Genomic DNA, 22468 nt, shown 5'->3' on the forward strand with positions numbered 1-22468 from the left:
TGAACATAGAAAATGATAGGGGGAGTGGGGCATCCATGTACTATGGACACATTCTTGTTCTTATTCTGTATGCAATAGGTCTACCATATTGGTGTATGGAATGATTGTAAGGTGTACAAGTCTAGCTGGCAGGTGTCATCTGACCGTGACCTCATTTTCATGGTTCACTGGTCAAAGTTCAGTTTTTGAGTTTGGTCTTTTTATTTATATTTTATGCAATATGTCAACTTTATTTGTTGTATGGAAATATTTTATGGTGTATATGTCAATCACACAGGTTTTATTTGACCTTGACCTCATTTTCATGGTTCATTGCTCAGTGTTAAGTTTTTATGTTTAGGTCTGATTTTCTTAAACTATAACCAATAGGTCAACTATATCTGTTGTTTGGAAGAATTGTTAGCTGTACATGCCTTGACCTCATTTTCATGGTTCATTGGTCAATGTTTAGTTTCTTGGTTAATGTTAAGTTTATATGACAGTGGTGATAAAGCTTTTTATTTAGGACTATCAACATAAAATCAATGATTAGTAAAGAAGGCGAGACATTTCAGCGTGTGCACTCTTTGTCGTGTTTTTCTTGATAATATAAAATGCATAAATCCCAACAATTATATGCTATTAAAAGAATTCCTCTCTGTCTGTTATTTGAAGGAAGGATACTACTGATTTATGTAGTCATTGCTAAACAGAAGAAAACATAATTATTACCTAATTTAACAGTAAGGACATTCATTTCAATATATTTTTATTACGGTTTACTTACAGAAACTTACTACAGCTGCTGGGAATAGAGATATAGAAGCCTTAAAATTATGTCTACAGAATGGTGCAGACCATTGATTATTAAGATTAAAGTAGTTTCTTTGTTTTACTTACAGAAACTTACTACAGCTGCTAGTGATGGAGATATAGAAGCCTTAAAATTATGTCTACAGAATGGTGCAGACATTGATTATTAAGATTAAATGTAGTTTCTTTGTTTTACTTACAGAAACTTACTACAGCTGCTAGTGATGGAGATATAGAAGCCTTAAAATTATGTCTACAGAATGGTGCAGACATTGATTATTAAGATTAAATGTAGTTTCTTTGTTTTACTTACAGAAACTTACTACAGCTGCTAGTGATGGAGATATAGAAGCCTTAAAATTATGTCTACAGAATGGTGCAGACATTGATTATTAAGATTAAATGTAGTTTCTTTGTTTTACTTACAGAAACTTACTACAGCTGCTAGTGATGGAGATATAGAAGCCTTAAAATTATGTCTACAGAATGGTGCAGACATTGATTATTAAGATTAAATGTAGTTTCTTTGTTTTACTTACAGAAACTTACTACAGCTGCTAGTGATGGAGATATAGAAGCCTTAAAATTATGTCTACAGAATGGTGCAGACATCGATTATCGAGATGTAAGTATTATATTCACATTCAATAAAATTGAGAATGGAAATGGGGAATGTGTCAAAGAGACAACAACCCGACCAAATAAAAAACAACAGCAGAGGGTCACCAACAGGTCTTCAATGTAGCGAGAAATTCCCGCACCTGGAGGCGTCCTTCAGCTGGCCCCTAAACAAATATATACTAGTCCAGTGATAATGAACACCATACTAATTTCCAAATTGTACACAAGAAACTAAAATTAAAATAATACAAGACTAACAAAGGCCAGAGGCTCCTGACTTGGGACAGGCGCAAAAATGCGGCGGGGTTAAACATGTTTGTGAGATCTCAACCCTCCCCCTATACCTCTAACCAATGTAGAAAAGTAAACGCATAACAATACGCACATTAAAATTCAGTTCAAGAGAAGTCCGAGTCTGATGTCAGAAGATGTAACCAAAGAAAATAAACAAAATGACAATAATACATAAATAACAACAGACTACTAGCAGTTAACTGACATGCCAGCTCCAGACTTCAATTAAACTGAATGAAAGATTATGATTTCATCATATGAATATCAGGCACAATCCTTCCCCATTAGGGGTTTAGTATCATACCATCATAACATTATGAGAAGAACATAACCCGTGTCAAGCCAACAACTGTTTTTAGAATAAATGTGTTTAGTTCCGATGCAAAGACCTTATCAGTGACTCAATATTAACACAAAATATGCAATCTTTAATGACTTGACAACAGTATCGTAATTATATCCCTTCTTAATAAGTCTATTTAAAGGTTTTGTAAGTTTCTGAGGTGAATACTGACACCTTTTGTGCTTTATAAAGAATATTTCCATAAAAAATTGGATGTGAAATACCTGAACGTATTAGAAGTCTGCATGTTGAGCTATATTTACGAATGATGTCTTCATACCGATGATAAAATTTAGTAAATGTTTTGACTAGTTTGTGATATCGAAAACCCTGGTGTAATAATTTTTCAGTAATACATAAATTTCTCTCGTTAAAATCTAAAACATTGTTACATACACGAGCGAATCGTACAAGTTGAGATATATAAACACTGTAAGATGGGTGACAAGGAACGTCACCATCTAAAAACGGATAGTTAACGATAGGGAAATGAGAAATCATCCCTTTTATCATAAATTTTAGTATTCAGCTTTCCATTAGTGATATAGATATCAAGATCGAGAAAAGGGCAGTGGTCATTGTTAGTATTAGCTTTATTTAAAGTAAGTTCAACAGGATAAATTTCATTAATATACATACTGAAGTCGTCATTATTGAGAGCCAAAATATCATCCAAATATCTAAAAGTATTATTAAATTTGTTTATCAGGCCTAAATTAAAATATTGTTTGTTTGCCCTTTTCCGACCCTATGTCTTGAAACAGGGTAGGTAGGTAGGTAAAATATTTTATTTTTCTTTCCCAAAAAATAACTGAGCTCGGTATATTTTTTGTCATGGGTAGGCAGGTAGGTATAATATTTTATTTATAGATACAAAATCTGCATGATATCATTTTTGTCTGTATTGCTTTTGTTTAAGTATGCTTTTGCTTTTAAGTATAATAGTCCCAAGAATTTTAACTTACTAATATTCTGTACTACGTACATGTACCTTGTACGCTTAACCTGGACCTAAAGTTTTTCTGTAAGAGATAACTTTGTCCTGGTAAAATATGTCCGGGTAGACATACCATGCATACTTTGTACATTACTAGTAGAAAAAGTCCCTAGAGTGTTTAAATTTTCGTGTGTGCCTGTGTTTCCAATAAAAATGCTACAAGACTTGAAACTCAATTGTCAGGTTTTTTACATCGCATTTATATATGATCTGTATGGAAAAACTTGGCGATTTTACTGCCAAATATTCTCCCCTTTACAGACCTTTGGTTCATGTTAGATATAAATCAGAATATATCAATGCTGGTCAAAGGCATCGTTAACATAATCATCCTGATCTACGGACCAAAAGCCATCACTACATAGGATACAAAGTCTGTTTACAAAATATTTTGTACACACATTGATAATTTAGTATTGGAGGAACTTTTTTTGAATGAACCCAGCTCTTCAAGTATAAAGACACAGAGTAACGTTTGTTAAATCATGATTTCAAAGCTTTCAATACAACATCCATTTCAAACAAATTTATGCTTTGAAACTCCAAACGCAAGTGTTCGTTCATGTCAAACGCTCACATGATACAAAACAGACTAGACCTTATACGGGAAAGATAAAACCCGAGAATTCCGGTAAAAAAGCTTTGAGCGGGAAATACAAATATAAGATTAATTTTTGGTAGGAACAAAAAATAAAATAAAATAAAATCTTGCTGGTAAACACAAATAAAAGATTTTCAGGCGGAACGAATTTATAGGGTCGGTCGGTAAAGGGCAAACAAACAATATTTTAATTTAAGCCTCAGATGTTGTTTCGATGGGTCTTTGCTTATTTTTGTCATAAATTGTAACTCATAAAACTACCTTATTATGCAGTTAATCTGCATTATGCGAGCACCCTAGATTTGTGGTCTACCCAAAAAATGCTGAAATACTTGCCATTGTTATTATCTAGCTGGCTACTATGTTATATATAACTAATTGAACACTTTTTTAATACTTTTTATTCTAGAATATAAAAAATATTACCATAAAAACGTTAAATGGTCGTCGATTTTCCCAAAAGTTTTGAAGTTGCACATAGGAAGTAGTGCTCATTAGGAATTCTTATGTAGTTTATTATCGCCTGTGCTTTTGGCTAAGATGTCAAAAAACAATTGTACGAAATATTTAATCGCCGCCAATCTTTTAAGACAAGTAGTTAAGATTTCCCAAATGGCAAAAGTCGTAGGAATATTGTTTGTCGTCAATACGTAGTACAACTACGTCAGTAGTCTATTATATAATAAGTTCAACTGTTCATGCTGTTGGCGGCAATTTCAAATTAGAAGACGAAATTCGTATCTTTTCAATTTGGAGGCAGGGGTTCAAATTAGCGGTGGTCCGAGGTCCGCGACCTTCCACTTTCGAATTGGTTACTAGCCACGCCCGATGGGCCCTTCCACTCTGAGACAACTATATCACAGTTATAGTAGTCTCAGTTCTACTTGAAAGAAAATAAAAAATAGCTTTGCAAACCTTTTCGCCAAAGTCTCCAAATAAACGATCTCAAAACTTATTTTAATCATTATTATTCATGACAGCGATACTCAATTTTGTTCAATCGCTAGCTATATACAGCAAATCGCCGACAAAACAATGTGTCAATACGAGTAAAATCGTATCTGACTGACAAAAACAACATTGGAACACAATGACAATGGCTGCAGTGAAAAGACAATATTACAATTTCGGATCCGATTCGGTAGCGGATAAGGATAATTCCGGGTTTTTGGCGAATCCAGGCAGGTGACAAAATACATCTATGCATGGTAAATGAATATAAACACTAGAATTGAAAACCAAAAGATATATGTAAAAGAAAGAAAAAGCAGAAAATATTTTAAACAGAAACTCAAAATTACTTTTGACAAATTTTAAATGTCAAAATCCAATACAATGTGACAGCTGGGAACAGTAATCTAACAATATATATGTTCCTGGTCACAGTTTAAATTTTCTTTATCAGTGATAAATGTTGATAATGCATGTAAGAAGCTTTTAAAGTGTAAACATATAACTGCAATTTTGAAGGGGTATTTTTTTTTCTCTCAATTTTGAAGGATCAGTTAAAGTAACTGGAAGATTCTTACTTTATTTTCACAAATAACTACCTGAATGTAGGCAAATCATATGATATATAGGTGGCATCCTTTGGGCCACTCTACCCAACCTGTTTGATAACTTGAAACGGGCTAATCAATGAAATATAAGGGGAGTCCATGGGGTGACCCACCCCCTCCTGTTTGGGAACTTACGAAACGGTCGAGATCCCCACCCTAAACAATATATATTCATGTATGGGTCAATATAACTAATTAAATGAAATATAGGGGGAGTCCCCCTACCCCCTCCTGTTTGAGAACTTGGAAACCGATGAGATCCCCACCCCTAAACCATATATATTCATGTATAGGACAATATAACAAATCAAATGAAATATAGGGGAAGTCCCTAGGGTCACCCTACCCCTTCCTGTTTGAGAACTTGAAAACCCTCGAGATCCCCACCCCTAAACCATATATATTCATGTATGGGACAATATAACAAATCATTTACATTTACTATGGGCAGGTCAGTCAGACCTCACCTTTGATCCTTGTAGTAGTGAACATTTGTCTGATTTGTGTTGCATAACTATTGTACTATAGAACACATACTCAGTTTTCTTTACAGGGAAACCAGTCCATTCATACGATTACATGTTCGTACTAAGTCAACACGTACTACTAACAGTCAACTGAACTAAAACCAACGTTAACTACCAATTAGAACAACTACAATCATTGCGAACTTGTACCACTGCAGACTCACCATAAAAAATATACATTTATATATTCATTGCTATTGAAACCTTGATAACATATAAATTATTTGCCTTAATAATAATTAATTCATTAGATAAACATAAATGTACAATATATGAATGTTTAATGCCACATCAGAGGCGGATTTAGAGGGTTTTTCAGTGCCCCCTTTCCATTTTTGAGAAAAATTTGGTTGATTATATAGGGAATCACTGAAGCATGACTGGAGCAGGTCCCCTGTTAGGCAGTCAGTGGGCCCCCACTTATGAAAATTTCTGAATCCGCCACTGCACATAATTACGTTTGTCTGGTTTTTGGTTAACTGCCTTCAGCGCTTACAGCGCTTTGATTTTAATAAAATCATTTGAAGATACAGCCTTTTATGGTACATGAACAGTGTTCACTACAAAAGTCTAAAAGTCTGAAAAGAACCAGTTTTTGTCTTGATTTGCATGAACTTTTACTCGACATTCTCCAAAAGTATGACTTGTGTCTTAATTTTTCTTGACAAATTCTCATTTATATCAAATTTGTATGAAATTTACTTTACACATCTTGACATTCTGAATGTGGTCTTAAAATTTCTTGACAAAATTCTTGACATTTGAATACTGTCTTAAAATTTCTTGACATATTCTTGACATTCTTATTTTTTCTCAGTATGGCTTGACATATTCTGAACATTTGGAATTGTGTCTTAAATTTACTTGACAGTTCTCAGTTTTACAAATCATGACCAATATTCATGATATAACAATGTATAACTTTAATCTTTATTTTTCTTTACATAATATACTGTTGGTTTAAGTTACACTTCTTTCAACAAAAAATGAAAGTTGGGCATGTAAAATAATTGAAAATTTGGGCATTCAAAATATTTTTTACAACTGCAAATGTGGCTATAAAATCTAATGTATAAAATAATTTAAATGTGGGTGTGTTGATATAAAACAATTTAAATGTGGGCTTTTTAAAAATTACAAATTTTGATTCCTAAATCTTATAAATTAAATGATTTAAACAATCATACTGTAGACAAATTTTATTCTACATTCATGATATTCAATGTTAATGTAAATATGGTAAATAATTATTGTACAACAATGTGGTTTATATAAATAGCAAATTATGATGATATACAAATCATTCATTAACAGATGAAAAATTTGTGTAATGTCATCTGTTGGAATATATATTAAGTATTAAACATTGACAGGATGTTCCCCATAAAATTAGGGTATTCATACCCCAGAATACACACAACTGTTAAATAGAAATTACTGATTTACCTGTAATCAGCCATACAACTTATCAGTTGACCAACCATTCCACTACAATTTCAAACTTTTGTTAATAGATGAAAATGATGAAAATCATCATTTTGATAAAAAATTATAAAATTCAACACTCAAATTTGAATAAAAAAATGTTTTTGAGTTGTTCTAAAAAATGAATAAATTTTTTAATCAAGATGAATTATACTGTTGAGAAAGTGTCAAGACATATTTAAGACTGTCAAGAATGTGTCGAGACATATTCAGACATTATTTAGAATGTCAAGAATATGTCAAGACATATTTAGACATTATTAAGAATGTCAAGAATATGTCAAGGACATATTTAGACATTATTAAGAATGTCAAGAATATGTTAAGACAGATCGAGACAAATTTAAGACAGTCAAGAATTGGTCGAGACTAATCCACTCTTATCAGATGATACAGGAAGTGTCGAGAAATTTTAAGACAATGTTCATACTGTCAAGACACTTGTCAAGAAAAATCAAGAACCTTATTAGACAAATTAATACTATGTCAAGAATTTTTAAATATTATTTCGACAAATTAAGAATGTCGAGTAAAAATTCATGCAAATTCAGACAAAAACTGGTCTTTTCAGACTTTTTGACTTTTGTAGTGGTTCCAGCTAAGTTTTCAAAAGGGCAGGGTGCAATCCTGAAAAAGGGCATTTAACGCGCGATATGATAATATGAAAAGGGGCATATTTTAATAAAGATGTTAATCAAACATTTGTGTTTATTCGTTGAATCACAGGTTATACAAGAACAACATCTTTAGCCCATATAGAACTCTATCTTTCTACTTTTAAGGCTGAAAAACTTGTCAAGCAGCTTGTCACACAAGTTTTTTTAAAGGCAGTGCTTTAAGGCCTGACTTTTAAGTCATGAGGTTCATCTTTTCATACGCAATCTATGCAGGGGGTCTTTTTGCCAGAAATAGATCCGGAAATGTTCGAATTTCTCCTCTTCTTTTTATGGTATGCTATGGTTTTTGTTTCTTTCATTTAACATTGGGGACTAAAGAAACGATCAGTGTGTATGTTCGTTTTATAGAACTTGTTATTAGTGTGTATTTTGCATTACAAGCAGTCAACCTGACTACAAACTATCATTATGTGTATTCCGTGTGGAAAGAGGTCGGGTCAATTTCGAGTGTTATCTGACATCTAAAGATTCTTTCAGACGTTGATAAAACAATGAAAAGTCGACTGAACATGATTAATATGGCATCTTCTATAATTCAAAGCGGAATTCGGTTTATGAACGAGAAACCGTAAAGCGTTTTCAATTTCGGTATTAGTTGTGTATGTTGTCTACGTATTATCCTGGTTCCCGGTACTTACGTTCCGGGTATTAGCTATTTGATATATGTGATGTGTAACATTACGATCGGGTACCAGCCAATCTACGTGTGTATGTGTACATGATTTCCCGCCAAAATGACCGACATACAGCTATGGAAAAAATAGTCCATAAACGTTCCGTATAATGATATGCAAATTCATAATTAATCGTAACTTTTCTTTATCTTTGTATTATAAATATAACAAAATGGATTCCACAAAATTGAAGATAGCATTATTTTACGAGGATTTCTCATATTTTTCTCACTTCCGGGCGCAGTAATACGTATGTTTTGAAGAAGTTCGAAGAATTTGACAAAGTGAATTGAGAAGGAAACGGATAGATATACGTCCTTGCTAATCAGGTAAAACAATTTAAATGTAGAGAACAAACACATTTACTTCACACAAATAGTACAGGCTTAAGCTTTTTATTGTCCTTATACACGACTGTAGTCTAGTGTTTAAACGACGGCGGTGACCTACAAGGTACGGGTCATACTGGGTCAAGTCTAAATATGAAATATGTAAACATATCCACGTGCTATTAGGTAGAAAGCATCGTAATGCAATATCTACAATTTTTCCTCCTTTATACATCGTTGAACCAGATATATTTCTCTTTCAAATACACTTTTAAAACACGGGTTGTATGTACGTATATTTTCTAGTGTTTTCTTGTCCTTATTAAAGTTCATTTGTTGATGTTTAAATATTTTTGAACGACTGAACACAGGAGTGAATGAATGCAACAATTATATATACTGAAGACTTGGGCTGTACAATGATAGTGTACGTATATCATGCTGATAATTATTCTAGCAGTAATTATATTAATTTAGGATGTAATGACAGGAATTCATGAGCTATGCCTCAGGCTTTCTGAAAAAATATCAATGACAATGTAAACAGGAACGAAACATTGACACGAATGATGCTCTCTTCTATGTTATAGTTATTTAGGTATGTGTGTTGCACAAGTTTCAAAAAAACTTAAGTTATAAAACTTTTTTTCAGGGCACAAACCCACATTAAAGAGACTTGTCTACTGCCATACCCATCCTGTTTTCATGCACCATTTGCAAGCAAGAGACTGAATGGTTTTCAAAATTAAAAATCAGGACGGTGTCCAATTAAAACAAAAGAACTAAACTGGATGAATATTGTAGGAGAAATCTAGAGGAAAGTTTTGATTTGTGAAATTGGTTTTCCTGAAAAGTCATTCATCCTAGCCTTGCAAGGAAGGAACTAAGTCTATAACTGTCCACCACAACTGACGAGCTAATGTTGAGCTTCACATATGGAATTACTCAAATACCAATCAATGTCTATGTTTTCAGCACAGATTTCACAGCTGTGCTTTTTTAATACCTGTTAAAGAGTTGTATACTAAATTTTATTTTTTTATCAATAAATATATATTGTGTCATTTAAGAACTTGTATTTTGCCAAAAGATGCATACTAGTGAATGAAAGTGGTGCAGTTAAATTTGCTTTGGTATATAGAGTTGAATTACAATTGTTCATGTTATTGGAATGCTTATAAAAATAAGGAGATGTGGTACAATGTATATGATATTTAGTGAGTTTATCAAGCAAAAGTGAATAAGAAATAGGTATAAGCAGTTGCAGGTACTACTGTACAATCTCAAACAATGAGAAAAACTCATACCGTAAAGAGAATTTCATATTTACAAGTAAGTTTTGTTTTTGCGTTGAATAATTTTCTTCTATTGTTTTAATTGCAAATATGGGAAGTGGTAAAAATGCTAATGAGACAGCTGTTATGGCCACAGAGCCTTAATTGAAAACTTCTTTTTCATTCATACCGGTAGATTTTGCCTGGAGTTAGAAACATATCTGACAACTTTTCAAAATGCACATGGGGTTTTACGTGAAAGATGGTTCATATAGTCATACAAAACCTTCAAGGGGGCCTTCAATGGAAGCAGGACAAGTCGCCCCACTGGTTAATCGCCCCACTTTTTAAAAAAAACGCCACAAACTGATTTATCAAATCGCCCCACATGTGAAATTGGTTAAATCATGTTTAATATTACTCCTGCCAACTCGCCCTACTTATAAAAAACGGTAATATTTAGATTAATATATATATATATATATAATTAAAAATAAAGCTCGCACCACTTTAATGAAAACTAATCTACACAGAATACAAACAAACCGAAAATAAATTTCATTACTATTATTGATATATACTGAAATTATATATAATTCTAAAAAAAACCTGATTGTTGAAGAATAACTGTAACTTTTGAAGCTTAGTTATTTGCATAACAATTGAAAGAAACCTGTTAAATGTATCATAATGCAATATAAGAATTGAACTTATATTTAATGGGATAACATCTTTTTCCATAAGTGGGGCGAGTTGGCATTACTAAATTCACCCTGGTTAATAATACATTTATCTAGATTTCACCGATTTCCATTAGGTGGGACCCAGTTGGCAGGAGTAATATTAACGGGATTTAACACAGTTCACAAGTGGGGCGATTTGGTAATCCAGGTTGGGGCAGTTTTTTTGTCAAGCCTGCGACTTTTTTCACAGAAAGCTCGACATAGGGATAGTGATCCTACGGCGGCGGCGATGTTAGCTCAGTTCTTAAAAGCTTTATATTTTAGAAGGTGGGAGACCTGGATGCTTCATTCTTTGTATATGGTTGCCTCATGTTACGAAGTTTCCGTCAGTCACATGTCCAATGTCCTTGACCTCATTTTCATGGTTCAGTGACTACTTGAAAAAAAAGTTAAAATATTTTGTAATGTTAAATTCTCTCTTATTATAAGTAATAGGATAACTATATTTGGTATGTGCATACCTTGCAAGGTCCTCTTGCCCGTCAGACAGTTTTCACTTGACCTCGACCTCATTTCATGCATCAGCGAACAAGGTTAAGTTTTGGTGGTCAAGTCCATATCTGAGATACTATTAGCAATAGGTCTAGTATATTCGGTGTATGGACGCACTGTAAGGTGTACATGTCCAACTGGTAGGTGTCATCTGACCTTGACCTCATTTTCATGGATTAGTGGTTATAGTTAAGTTTTGTGTTTTAGTCTGTTTTTCTTATACTGTTTGCAATAGGTTTTCTATATTTTGTGTATGGAATGGTTGTAAGGTGTACAGGTCTACCTGGCAGGTGTCATATGACCTTGACCTCATTTTCATGGTTCAGTGGTCGAAGTTAAGTTTTTGAGTTTTGGTCTGTTTTTCTAATACTGTATGCAATAGGTCAACTATATTTGGTGTATGGAAATATTTCATGATCTACATGTCAGTCGCGCAGGTTTTATTTGACCTTGATCTCATTTTTTACGGTTCATTGCTCAGTGTTAAGCTTTTGTGTTTTGGTCTGTTTTTCTTAAACTATAAGCAATAAGTCAATTTTATTTGTTGTATGGAAGAATTGTTAGCTGTACATACCAACCTGGCATGGTTTATCTGACCTTGACCTCATTTTCATGGTCCAAAGGTCAATGTTTAGTTTTCTTGGTTTATGTTAAGATTATGTGACAGTTGTAATAAAGCTTTATTATTAGGACTATCAACATAATATCAATGATTAGTAAAGAAGGCGAGACATTTCAGTGTGTACACTCTTGTTTTTAAAGTGGGGCGAGTTAGTGAAAAAGTGGGATGATTTGTCATGGATTCCCTTCAAATATATTCTAATGTGGTTTTTGGCCTCTTCGTGCATTAACAAGCTCATAGCCATTGTTGAATTAATTGTTTTCTTTAAAATAGTCGTCAAAATTGCTCTTACAAAATTGCCATTTGGGAGCTTGAGCTCAATGGGGGAAATACTCTGCAAATACTGGCAGTTGGCACGTATGGTCATCAAAAAAGTTGACATGTTTCTATGTACATTTACCATTATGTTACTTGATGTTCTTGCTATACACACAGTACAGAGACTAGTCAATCTTTGTGAACTATTTTTTATCGGAGTCATAGAATATGCGTATACAATCAATAATTAAAAATAGTCTATTTATATTGAAAAGAAAAAGTTCTTATATGTCTAAAGAAGAGGGACGAAAGACACAAAAGGGACAGTCAAACTCATAAATTTAAAGCAAACTGACAAGACCATGGCTAAAAATGCATTTCATGGGAGGCACAGAAAATATACTGTAAACAGTAGACTATAGATATAGGTGAACTAGGTACAAAAGAACTCTAAATCTTAAATTCTACAAACCACCTCTGTTCTATGGAAGATAATGATATAACTGGACTAGAAATACACACAACCTGTAATTAACTGCCTTTACAGCGCTTTCGCGCTTTGATTATCATTGCTTGGCACAGTTGAACTTTATATGCAGTATGTTTTGAAAGGAGATCTGTTTCATACTGTTTCTATGGTCTACCACATTTTACCAGTTTCATCTTTCTACCCCTGCTGTGCTTGATGGCAATACAGCACAAAACAGCTGAATGTGCTCAGTAAATTCACAATTTTAGGATATAAAGCAACAGTGAAAAATAGTATCAAAAATAAAGAATACAGAAAAAGATGACCAAGGCACCCTACCAACACTGCTACTAAGACCCTCTTTAACTTTTCCCATAACTCAAAATAAATACCTAAACATATATATTCTTAAGCAAGAAGTATGGAGACACATTTTAGAATATGTAAATGGGTTACTCAATGCTAGGAAAAAAATCAGATTGAGTTATCTTTCTTTATTCGGGTGTGCTCCTTCTTTGGAGGATTATAAACAGTACGTAAATATGATGTAAATATGATCACAATATGGCGGTCGATTTTGTTATTTTCGTATCAAAAATGAAGGCAGTCAATGACAAATACGTCTGAATTTTCTGTTTATTTTACAGAAAACAAGTAAAACAATGTCTTCAACGAGTTGATAATGGTTTTCCAACTTTCTGTCATTACGTTTCTTCCATGAAACTACGGTAAACATCGCAAATTGTGCCCAAGTTGTTGTATGCACATTTCTTCAAAGATAATTGCCGACTGACCGATTCTATTTGAACGAATTAATGTTGATGATCATTAATGACCCATCCGATAAACGGATTACCTATAACAACAGATTATGACACCAGTTGTAACCATTGATTAGCTTGGGGTGGTAAACAAAGTCATAATCTTTTCCCCAGGTAAAATTTAGTAATTAGCGTACCATATCAATACGCTAATTAATATGCAATCGATCTTCAAAAAAGGCAGGGCGCCCTGGAAACTGTAAAAAGGGCACAGGGCGCCACTCGGAAAAGGGCAGGTGCAGCGCCCTCTGAAAACGGCCTAGCTGGAACACTGATGAACAAAAATAGACACAAAACTACATGTTACTTAAAATTAAAGCACAGTGAAACAGTGAAAACTACAAGTAACTTCAAAATGTTGAATATTGTACATAAACACACGATAACTATAATAACAGAAGTATAAGAAATAAAAAAACAAGTTGCTTCAGAACATAACAGATTGTACATAAGCAGTATAAACAAAGTTCTACAAATTACTTCAGAACAGAATAAATTGTACACCAGCAGTATAAAACACACAACTACAAGTTACTTCAGAACATAACAAATTGTACATAAGCAGTAAAAAAACACACAACTACAAGTTACTTCAGAACAGAACAAATTATACATAAGAAATATAAAACACACAACTACAAATTACTTCAGAACATAACAGATTGTACACCAGCAGTATAAAACACACAACTACAAGTTACTTCAGAACAGAACAAATTGTACATAAGAAATATAAAACACACAGCTACAAATTACTTCAGATCATAACAGATTGTACACCAGCAGTATAAAACACACAACTACAAGTTAGTTCAGAACGGAACAAATTGTACATAAGAAATATAAAACACACAACTACAAATTACTTCAGAACATAACAAATTGTACACCAGCAGCATAAAACACACAACTACAAGTTACTTCAGAACATAACAAATTGTACACCAGCAGCATAAAACACACAACTACAAGTTACTTCAGAACATAACAGATTGTACACTAGCAGTATTAAACACACAACTACAAGTTACTTCAGAACATAACAAATTGTACACGAGCAGCATAAAACACACAACTACAAGTTACTTCAGAACATAACAGATTGTACACCAGCAGTATTAAACACACAACAACAAGTTGCTTCAGAACAGAAAAAATTGTACATAAGACATATAAAGCACACAACAACAACTTACTTCAGAACATAACAGATTGTACACCAGCAGTATAAAACACACAACTACAAGTTACTTCAGAACAAAATAGATTGTACACCAACAGTAAAAAACATACAACTACAAGTTACTTCAGAACATAACAGATTGTACATTAGCAGTATAAAATACACAACCACAAGTTACTTCAGAACATAACAGATTGTACATTAGCAGTATAAACATACAAATACAAGTTACTTCAGAACATAACAGATTGTACACAAGCAGTATAAAATATACAACTACAAGTTACTTCAGAACATAACAGATTGTACATCAGCAGTATAAACATACAAATACAAGTTACTTCAGGACATAACAGATTGTACACAAGCAGTATAAAATATACAACTACAAGTTACTTCAGAACAAAACAGATTGTACATAAGCAGTATAAAACATACAACTGCAAGTTACTTCAGAATATAACAGATTGTATACTAGCAGTATAAAATATACAACTACAAGTAACTTCAGAACAAAACAGATTGTACATAAGCAGTATAAAACATACAACTGCAAGTTACTTCAGAATATAACAGATTGTACACAAGCAGTATAAAATATACCACTACAAGTTACTTCAGAACATAACAGATTGTACATCAGCAGTATAAACATACAAATACAAGTTACTTCAGAACATAACAGATTGTACACAAGCAGTATAAAATATACAACTACAAGTTACTTCAGAATAACACAGATTGTACATAAGCAGTATAAAACATACAACTGCAAGTTACTTCAGAATATAACAGATTGTTTATTAGCAGTATAAAATACACAACCACAAGTTACTTCAGAACATAACAGATTGTACATCAGCAGTATAAACATACAAATACAATTTACTTCAGAACATAACAGATTGTACATTAGCAGTATAAAATATACAACTACAAGTTACCTCAGAACATAACAGATTGTACACAAGCAGTATAAAATATAAAACAAGTTACCTCAGAACATAACAGATTGTACATTAGCAGTATAAAACACATAACTACAAGTTACTTCAGAATATAACAAATTGTACACAAGCAGTATAAAATATACAACTACAAGTTACCTCAGAACATAACAGATTGTACACAAGCAGTATAAAATATAAAACAAGTTAGCTCAGAACATAACAGATTGTACATAAGCAATATAAAACACATAACTACAAGTTACTTCAGAATATAACAGGTTGTACATTAGCAGTATAAAACACACAACCACAAGTTACTTCAGAACATAACAGATTGTACACCAACAGTAAAAAACACACAACTACAAGTTACTTCAGAACATAACAGATTGTACATTAGCAGTATAAAATACACAACCACAAGTTACTTCAGAACATAACAGATTGTACATCAGCAGTATAAACATACAAATACAATTTACTTCAGAACATAACAGATTGTACATTAGCAGTATAAAATATACAACTACAAGTTACCTCAGAACATAACAGATTGTACACAAGCAGTATAAAATATAAAACAAGTTACCTCAGAACATAACAGATTGTACATTAGCAGTATAAAACACATAACTACAAGTTACTTCAGAATATAACAAATTGTACACAAGCAGTATAAAATATACAACTACAAGTTACCTCAGAACATAACAGATTGTACACAAGCAGTATAAAATATAAAACAAGTTAGCTCAGAACATAACAGATTGTACATTAGCAATATAAAACACATAACTACAAGTTACTTCAGAATATAACAGATTGTACATTAGCAGTATAAAACACACAACCACAAGTTACTTCAGAACATAACAGATTGTACACCAACAGTAAAAAACACACAACTACAAGTTACTTCAGAACATAACAGATTGTACATTAGCAGTATAAAATACACAACCACAAGTTACTTCAGAACATAACAGATTGTACATCAGCAGTATAAACATACAAATACAAGTTACTTCAGAACATAACAGATTGTACATTAGCAGTATAAAATATACAACTACAAGTTACCTCAGAACACAACAGATTGTACATTAGCAGTATAAAATATACAACTGCAAGTTACTTCAGAACATAACAGAATGTACATTAGCAGTATAAAACACACAACCACAAGTTACTTCAGAACATAACAGATTTTACATTAGCAGTATAAAACTCATAACTACAAGTTACTTCAGAACATAACAGATTGTACATAAGCAGTATAAAACACATAACTACAAGTTACTTCAGAACATAACAGATTGTACACAAGCAGTATAAAATGTACAACTACAAGTCACCTCAGAACATAACAGATTGTACACAAGCAGTATAAAATATACAACTACAAGTTACCTCAGAACACAACAGATTGTACATTAGCAGTATAAAATATACAACTGCAAGTTACTTCAGAACATAACAGAATGTACATTAGCAGTATAAAACACACAACCACAAGTTACTTCAGAACATAACAGATTCTACATTAGCAGTATAAAACACATAACTACAAGTTACTTCAGAACATAACAGATTGTACATAAGCAGTATAAAACACATAACTACAAGTTACTTCAGAACATAACAGATTGTACACAAGCAGTATAAAATGTACAACTACAAGTCACCTCAGAACATAACAGATTGTACACAAGCAGTTTAAAATATACAACTACAAGTTACTTCAGAACATAACAGATTGTACACAAACAGTATAAAATATACAAATACAAGTTACTTCAGAACATAACAGATTATACACTAGCAGTATAAAACACATAACTACAAGTTACCTCAGAACATAACAGATTGTACATAAGCAGTATAAAACACATAACTATAAGTTACTTCAGAACATAACAGATTGTACACAAGCAGTATAAACATACAACTACAAGTTACCTCAGAACATAACAGATTGTACACAAGCAGTATAAAATATACAACTACAAGTCACTTCAGAACATAACAGATTGTACACAAGCAGTATAAAATATACAACTACAAGTTACCTCAGAACTTAACAGATGGTACACCAGCAGTATAAAACACATAACTACAAGTTACCTCAGAACATAACAGATTGTACATTAGCAGTATAAAACACATAACTACAAGTTACCTCAAAACATAACAGATTGTACACAAGCAGTATAAAATATACAACTACAAGTTACCTCAAAACATAACATACGGTACACTAGCAGTATAAAGCACAAAACCACAAGTTACTTCAGAACATAACAGATTGTACATTAGCAGTATAAAGCACACAACCACAAGTTACTTCAGAACATAACAGATTGTACATAAGCAGTGTAAACATACAAATACAAGTTACTTCAGAACATAACAGATTATACACAAGCAGTATAAAACACATAACTAAAAGTTACCTCAGAACATAACAGATTGTACATTAGCAGTATAAAACACATAACTACAAGTTTCTTCAGAACATAACAGATTGTACATCAGCAGTATAAAATATACAACTGCAAGTTACTTCAGAACATAACAGATTGTACATTAGCAGTATAAAACACATAGCTACAAGTTACTTCTGAACATAATATAATAATATATCTGTTTGGAAACTGATATTTATATCATTACACTGAATTCGATATTAAATCAAAATTTGTTTTTAATTTAACAGTTTAAATGGGAGAAAAAAGTATGTAAAGGTTTTTTTTTCTCTCATTAATTGCTTTTGTTTGTTTTGAATTATAGTTGATAAAGTTCTTACTTTGAATATTTATACAAGAACATTTTTTACACCCAGGTTTTACAGAGGGTGTAAAACAAATATCACACATGTATGTTATTGCTTCACTTTGACCACATTCCTTAATATATACAAAATTATGTTGTTAATTACACAGGTTGAATGGACAACAAATATTTGTAAGAATCATATAAAGTGGGGTCTCATTTTGTTTGTCTCCTCGAACTAAATCAGGAAATGTAACTATTTTTCATATTTCTTTGAAAAAGTTACTTTTAAAAAATTGATCATTATTCTGAATCATGTTAATCGGACAGATTTAATCATTATATCAACAAATACTTGTCATGCTTGTTAGGATTATATAAAGTGAGATGTCATTTTACTTGAGATTTAATCATTATATCAACAAATACTTGTAAGAATCATATAAAGTGAGATGTCATTTTACTCAGAGACTTGTAATGAATCCATTGATGTAAATATTTTATTCATTTCTTCAAAAAAAAAAATTAACATGACAGTTCTGATGGAAGTTTTGACATCTCACAAAAAGACTTGTTGTTAATTTGTTGTTTATGTAGAATATAAATACAAATGTGACTGGTCATTTTATTCAGTTTTGACCACTGATTCATGTGATATATATTTTTTTTATATTTATTACACAACATTGTCCAGTTTATCAGACAAGTTTTGATGTCAGTTGTATTATTCCAGGATGTTAGAGGGACAGCATTAATGTATGCTGCCAGGGGAGGACACCTGGAGATCTGTCGTCTCCTCATTGATAGAGGATGTAAGATCGACATCACAACAGTATGTTATCTACTTAGTCTGATCACATTACTATTAATCTACACTAAATCATGTTGTTAATTAGACAGTTTTAATGAACAAATATTTGTAATAATTATATAAAGTGGGGTCTCATTTTACTCGTATTATTGTTCTGAATTAGAAAATATTCCTCCTTTTTATATTTCTTAAAAAAAATATTTTTATTGAAATGATCAATTATACTGAATCTACACTAATTCCTGTTGTTAATTAGACAATTTTAACGAACAAATATTTGTAAGAATCATATAAAGTGGGGTCTCATTTTGCTTGTTTTGTTCTACTGAATCCATTGATATAATTATTTTACACATTTCTTGAAATTTTTTTTTTTTTTAAGATATCAGGTTTAATGGAAGTTTTGAAATTTCACAACAAAACATGTTTATTTATTGTTTATATAGAATATAAATACAAGTGTGACTGGTCATTTTATTCAGTTTTGACCACTGATTCATGTGATATATATTTAGTTTATTTTTATTACACACCATTGTCCAGTTTATCAGACAAGTTTTGATGTCAGTTGTATTATTCCAGGTTAATGGACAGACAGCATTAATGGAGGCTGCCAGGTGGGGATACCTGGAGATCTGTCGTCTCCTCATTGATACAGGATGTAAGATTGACACCACAAATGTATGTTATCTACTTAGTCTGATCACATTACTATTAATCTACACAAAATCATGTTGTTAATTAGACAAGTTTAATGAACAAATATTTGTAATAATTATATCAAGTGGGGTCTCATTTTACTCGTATTATTGTTCTGAATTAGAAAATATTACTTTTTTTCATGTTTCTTAAAAAAAATATTTTTATTGAAATGAATGATTATACTGAATCTACACTAATTCCTGTTGTTAATCAGACAGTTTTAATGAACAAATATTTGTAAGAATCATATAAAGTGGGGTCTCATTTTGCTTGTTTTGTTCTACTGAATCCATTGATATAATTATTTTACACATTTTTTGAAATTTTTTTTTTTTTAAATATCAGGTTTTATGGAAGGTGTGACATTTCACAACAAAACATGTTTATTTGTTGTTTATGTACAATATAAATACAAGTGTGACTGGTCATTGTATTCAGTTTTGACCACTAATTCATGTGATATATATTTTGTTTATATTTATTACACAACATTGTCCAGTTTATCAGACAAGTTTTGATGTCAGTTGTATTATTCCAGGATGTTAGAGGGACAGCATTAATGTCTGCTGCCAGGGGAGGACACCTGGAGATCTGTAGTCTCCTCATTGATACAGGATGTAAGATCGACATCACATCACCAGTATGTTATCTACTTAGTCTGATCACATTACTATTAATCTACACTAAATCCTGTTGTTAATTAGACAGGTTTAATGAACAAATATTTGTAATAATTATATCAAGTGGGGTCTCATTTTACTCGTATTATTGTTCTGAATTAGAAAATATTCCTCCTTTTCATGTTTCTTAAAATATTTTTTTTTATTAAAATGATCAATTATACTGAATCTACACTAATTCCTGTTGTTAATTAGACAATTTTAATGAACAAATATTTGTAAGAATCATAGAAAGTGGGGTCTCATTTTACTTGTTTTGTTCTACTGAATCCATTGATATAATTGTTTTACACATTTCTTGAAATTTTTTTTTTTTTTTAAATATCAGGTTTTATGGAAGTCTTGACATTTCACAACAAAACATGTTTATTTGTTGTTTATGTAGAATATAAATACAAGTGTGACTGGTCATTTTATTCAGTTTTGACCACTAATTCATGTGATATATATTTAGTTTATATTTATTACACAACATTGTCCAGTTTATCAGATAAGTTTTAATGTCAGTTGTAGGATATTTTGTATATTATTGATATTGACAACAAAGTATTGTACATTATAATTACATGTTATTTGGTTATATTATAGTACAGTGGAGAAACAGCTTTACATTGGGCTGCTGAGGGGGGATATCTACAGATCACAAGATGTCTAGTAGAACAAGGAGGTGCCAGTCCCTTGATTAAATCACATCAGGTAATATTTTATAGTATATGACCAGTGTTCAACTATTAAGTAATGAATCACTAAAATGATGTATAAGATATGGTTGGATTCTATTTAAAGGCTATAGTTAAAAGTCATATGATTATTTGAATTGAAACTTAAGAAGTTTGCTGTAATTAAAGTCTGTGTAAACAAACAAACTGTCAAACAAAACTTACACCTGTCTGTTGTCATGACAATTATAACAAAGTTATGTGATAATATCAAAACAGTCTAAGCAATGCATTGACATTCGTTCACCATGTGTTTATATATTTAAACAGATACGAGGTGGGCAATGACAGATAATCTTTAAGATGGGTGAAACAAACTTAAACACTACTAGACAATATTTATATGGATTCAATAAGGGGGAAAAATGCTTAATCATTTCATATTGTTGGCAGTAGGAAATTATTTAATGCAATAATTTGAAAGAGATGATCCTATGGAAATTTCTACAAATCTGTCTAGAGATAAATGTCATCTTGTCATAATTTATTTATTTCCTTATTTGAACAATCACTAAAAACTATGAAATGCTGTAAAAAAAATATATATACAGATCTAGGTGTACATGGCAGTGGTCTCGTTAGCCCAAAATAGAAGGGCGCCGCGCCCTGGGTGCCCTCATCCGCGCCCTGGGTGCCCTCATCCGCGCCCTGTGTGCCCTCAGTCGCGCCCTTCTGCCCTGACGCCGTTTTCCAAAAAAACCCTTGTGCCGTTTTGGTAAAATTGCCTTTGTTTATCGATTTCTTATCAGAAGTTGAATTACAAATATGACACCTGGTGATTGCCCCCTGGTAATGAGGTTTATCATGTTATTACAATCAATTATTGTGGATAAGACTTCAATTAAAGGTGTTAATTACTAGGTAATTTAATTAAGACAATGTACCTTTTTGTCATAAATATGATGAATGTGTGCATTTTCTTTCGATCTTCAAGTCACAATGAAAGTGTATGCGAATGAAGACTTTAATGAATTTAGAATTGAATTGAAGTAATCAAAATAAAACTATGCCTTCTGACACAGAAACATCGTACATCTCAACTTGTGAGCGACAAGCAGACGTAAACATGGAAA

At 32.0% G+C, this 22468-nt stretch overlaps 1 protein-coding gene across 1 annotated transcript; it reads left to right on the forward strand.

Annotated features, from left to right (window-relative positions):
- Nucleotides 1–1333: 1333 nt before the first annotated feature.
- LOC139505862 (ankyrin repeat domain-containing protein 29-like) lies at nucleotides 1334–21372 on the forward strand (the record flags this gene model as incomplete). The annotated part of the gene is made up of 5 exons (XM_071295246.1): nucleotides 1334–1417; nucleotides 19217–19315; nucleotides 19877–19975; nucleotides 20535–20636; nucleotides 21265–21372. Coding segments are annotated over 5 exons (492 nt in total), but the record flags the coding sequence as incomplete, so codon positions are not given.
- Nucleotides 21373–22468: the final 1096 nt, after the last annotated feature.

This window comes from Mytilus edulis, unplaced genomic scaffold (genome assembly GCF_963676685.1).
Source record: "Mytilus edulis unplaced genomic scaffold, xbMytEdul2.2 SCAFFOLD_655, whole genome shotgun sequence".
Classification (NCBI taxonomy): domain Eukaryota; kingdom Metazoa; phylum Mollusca; class Bivalvia; order Mytilida; family Mytilidae; genus Mytilus; species Mytilus edulis.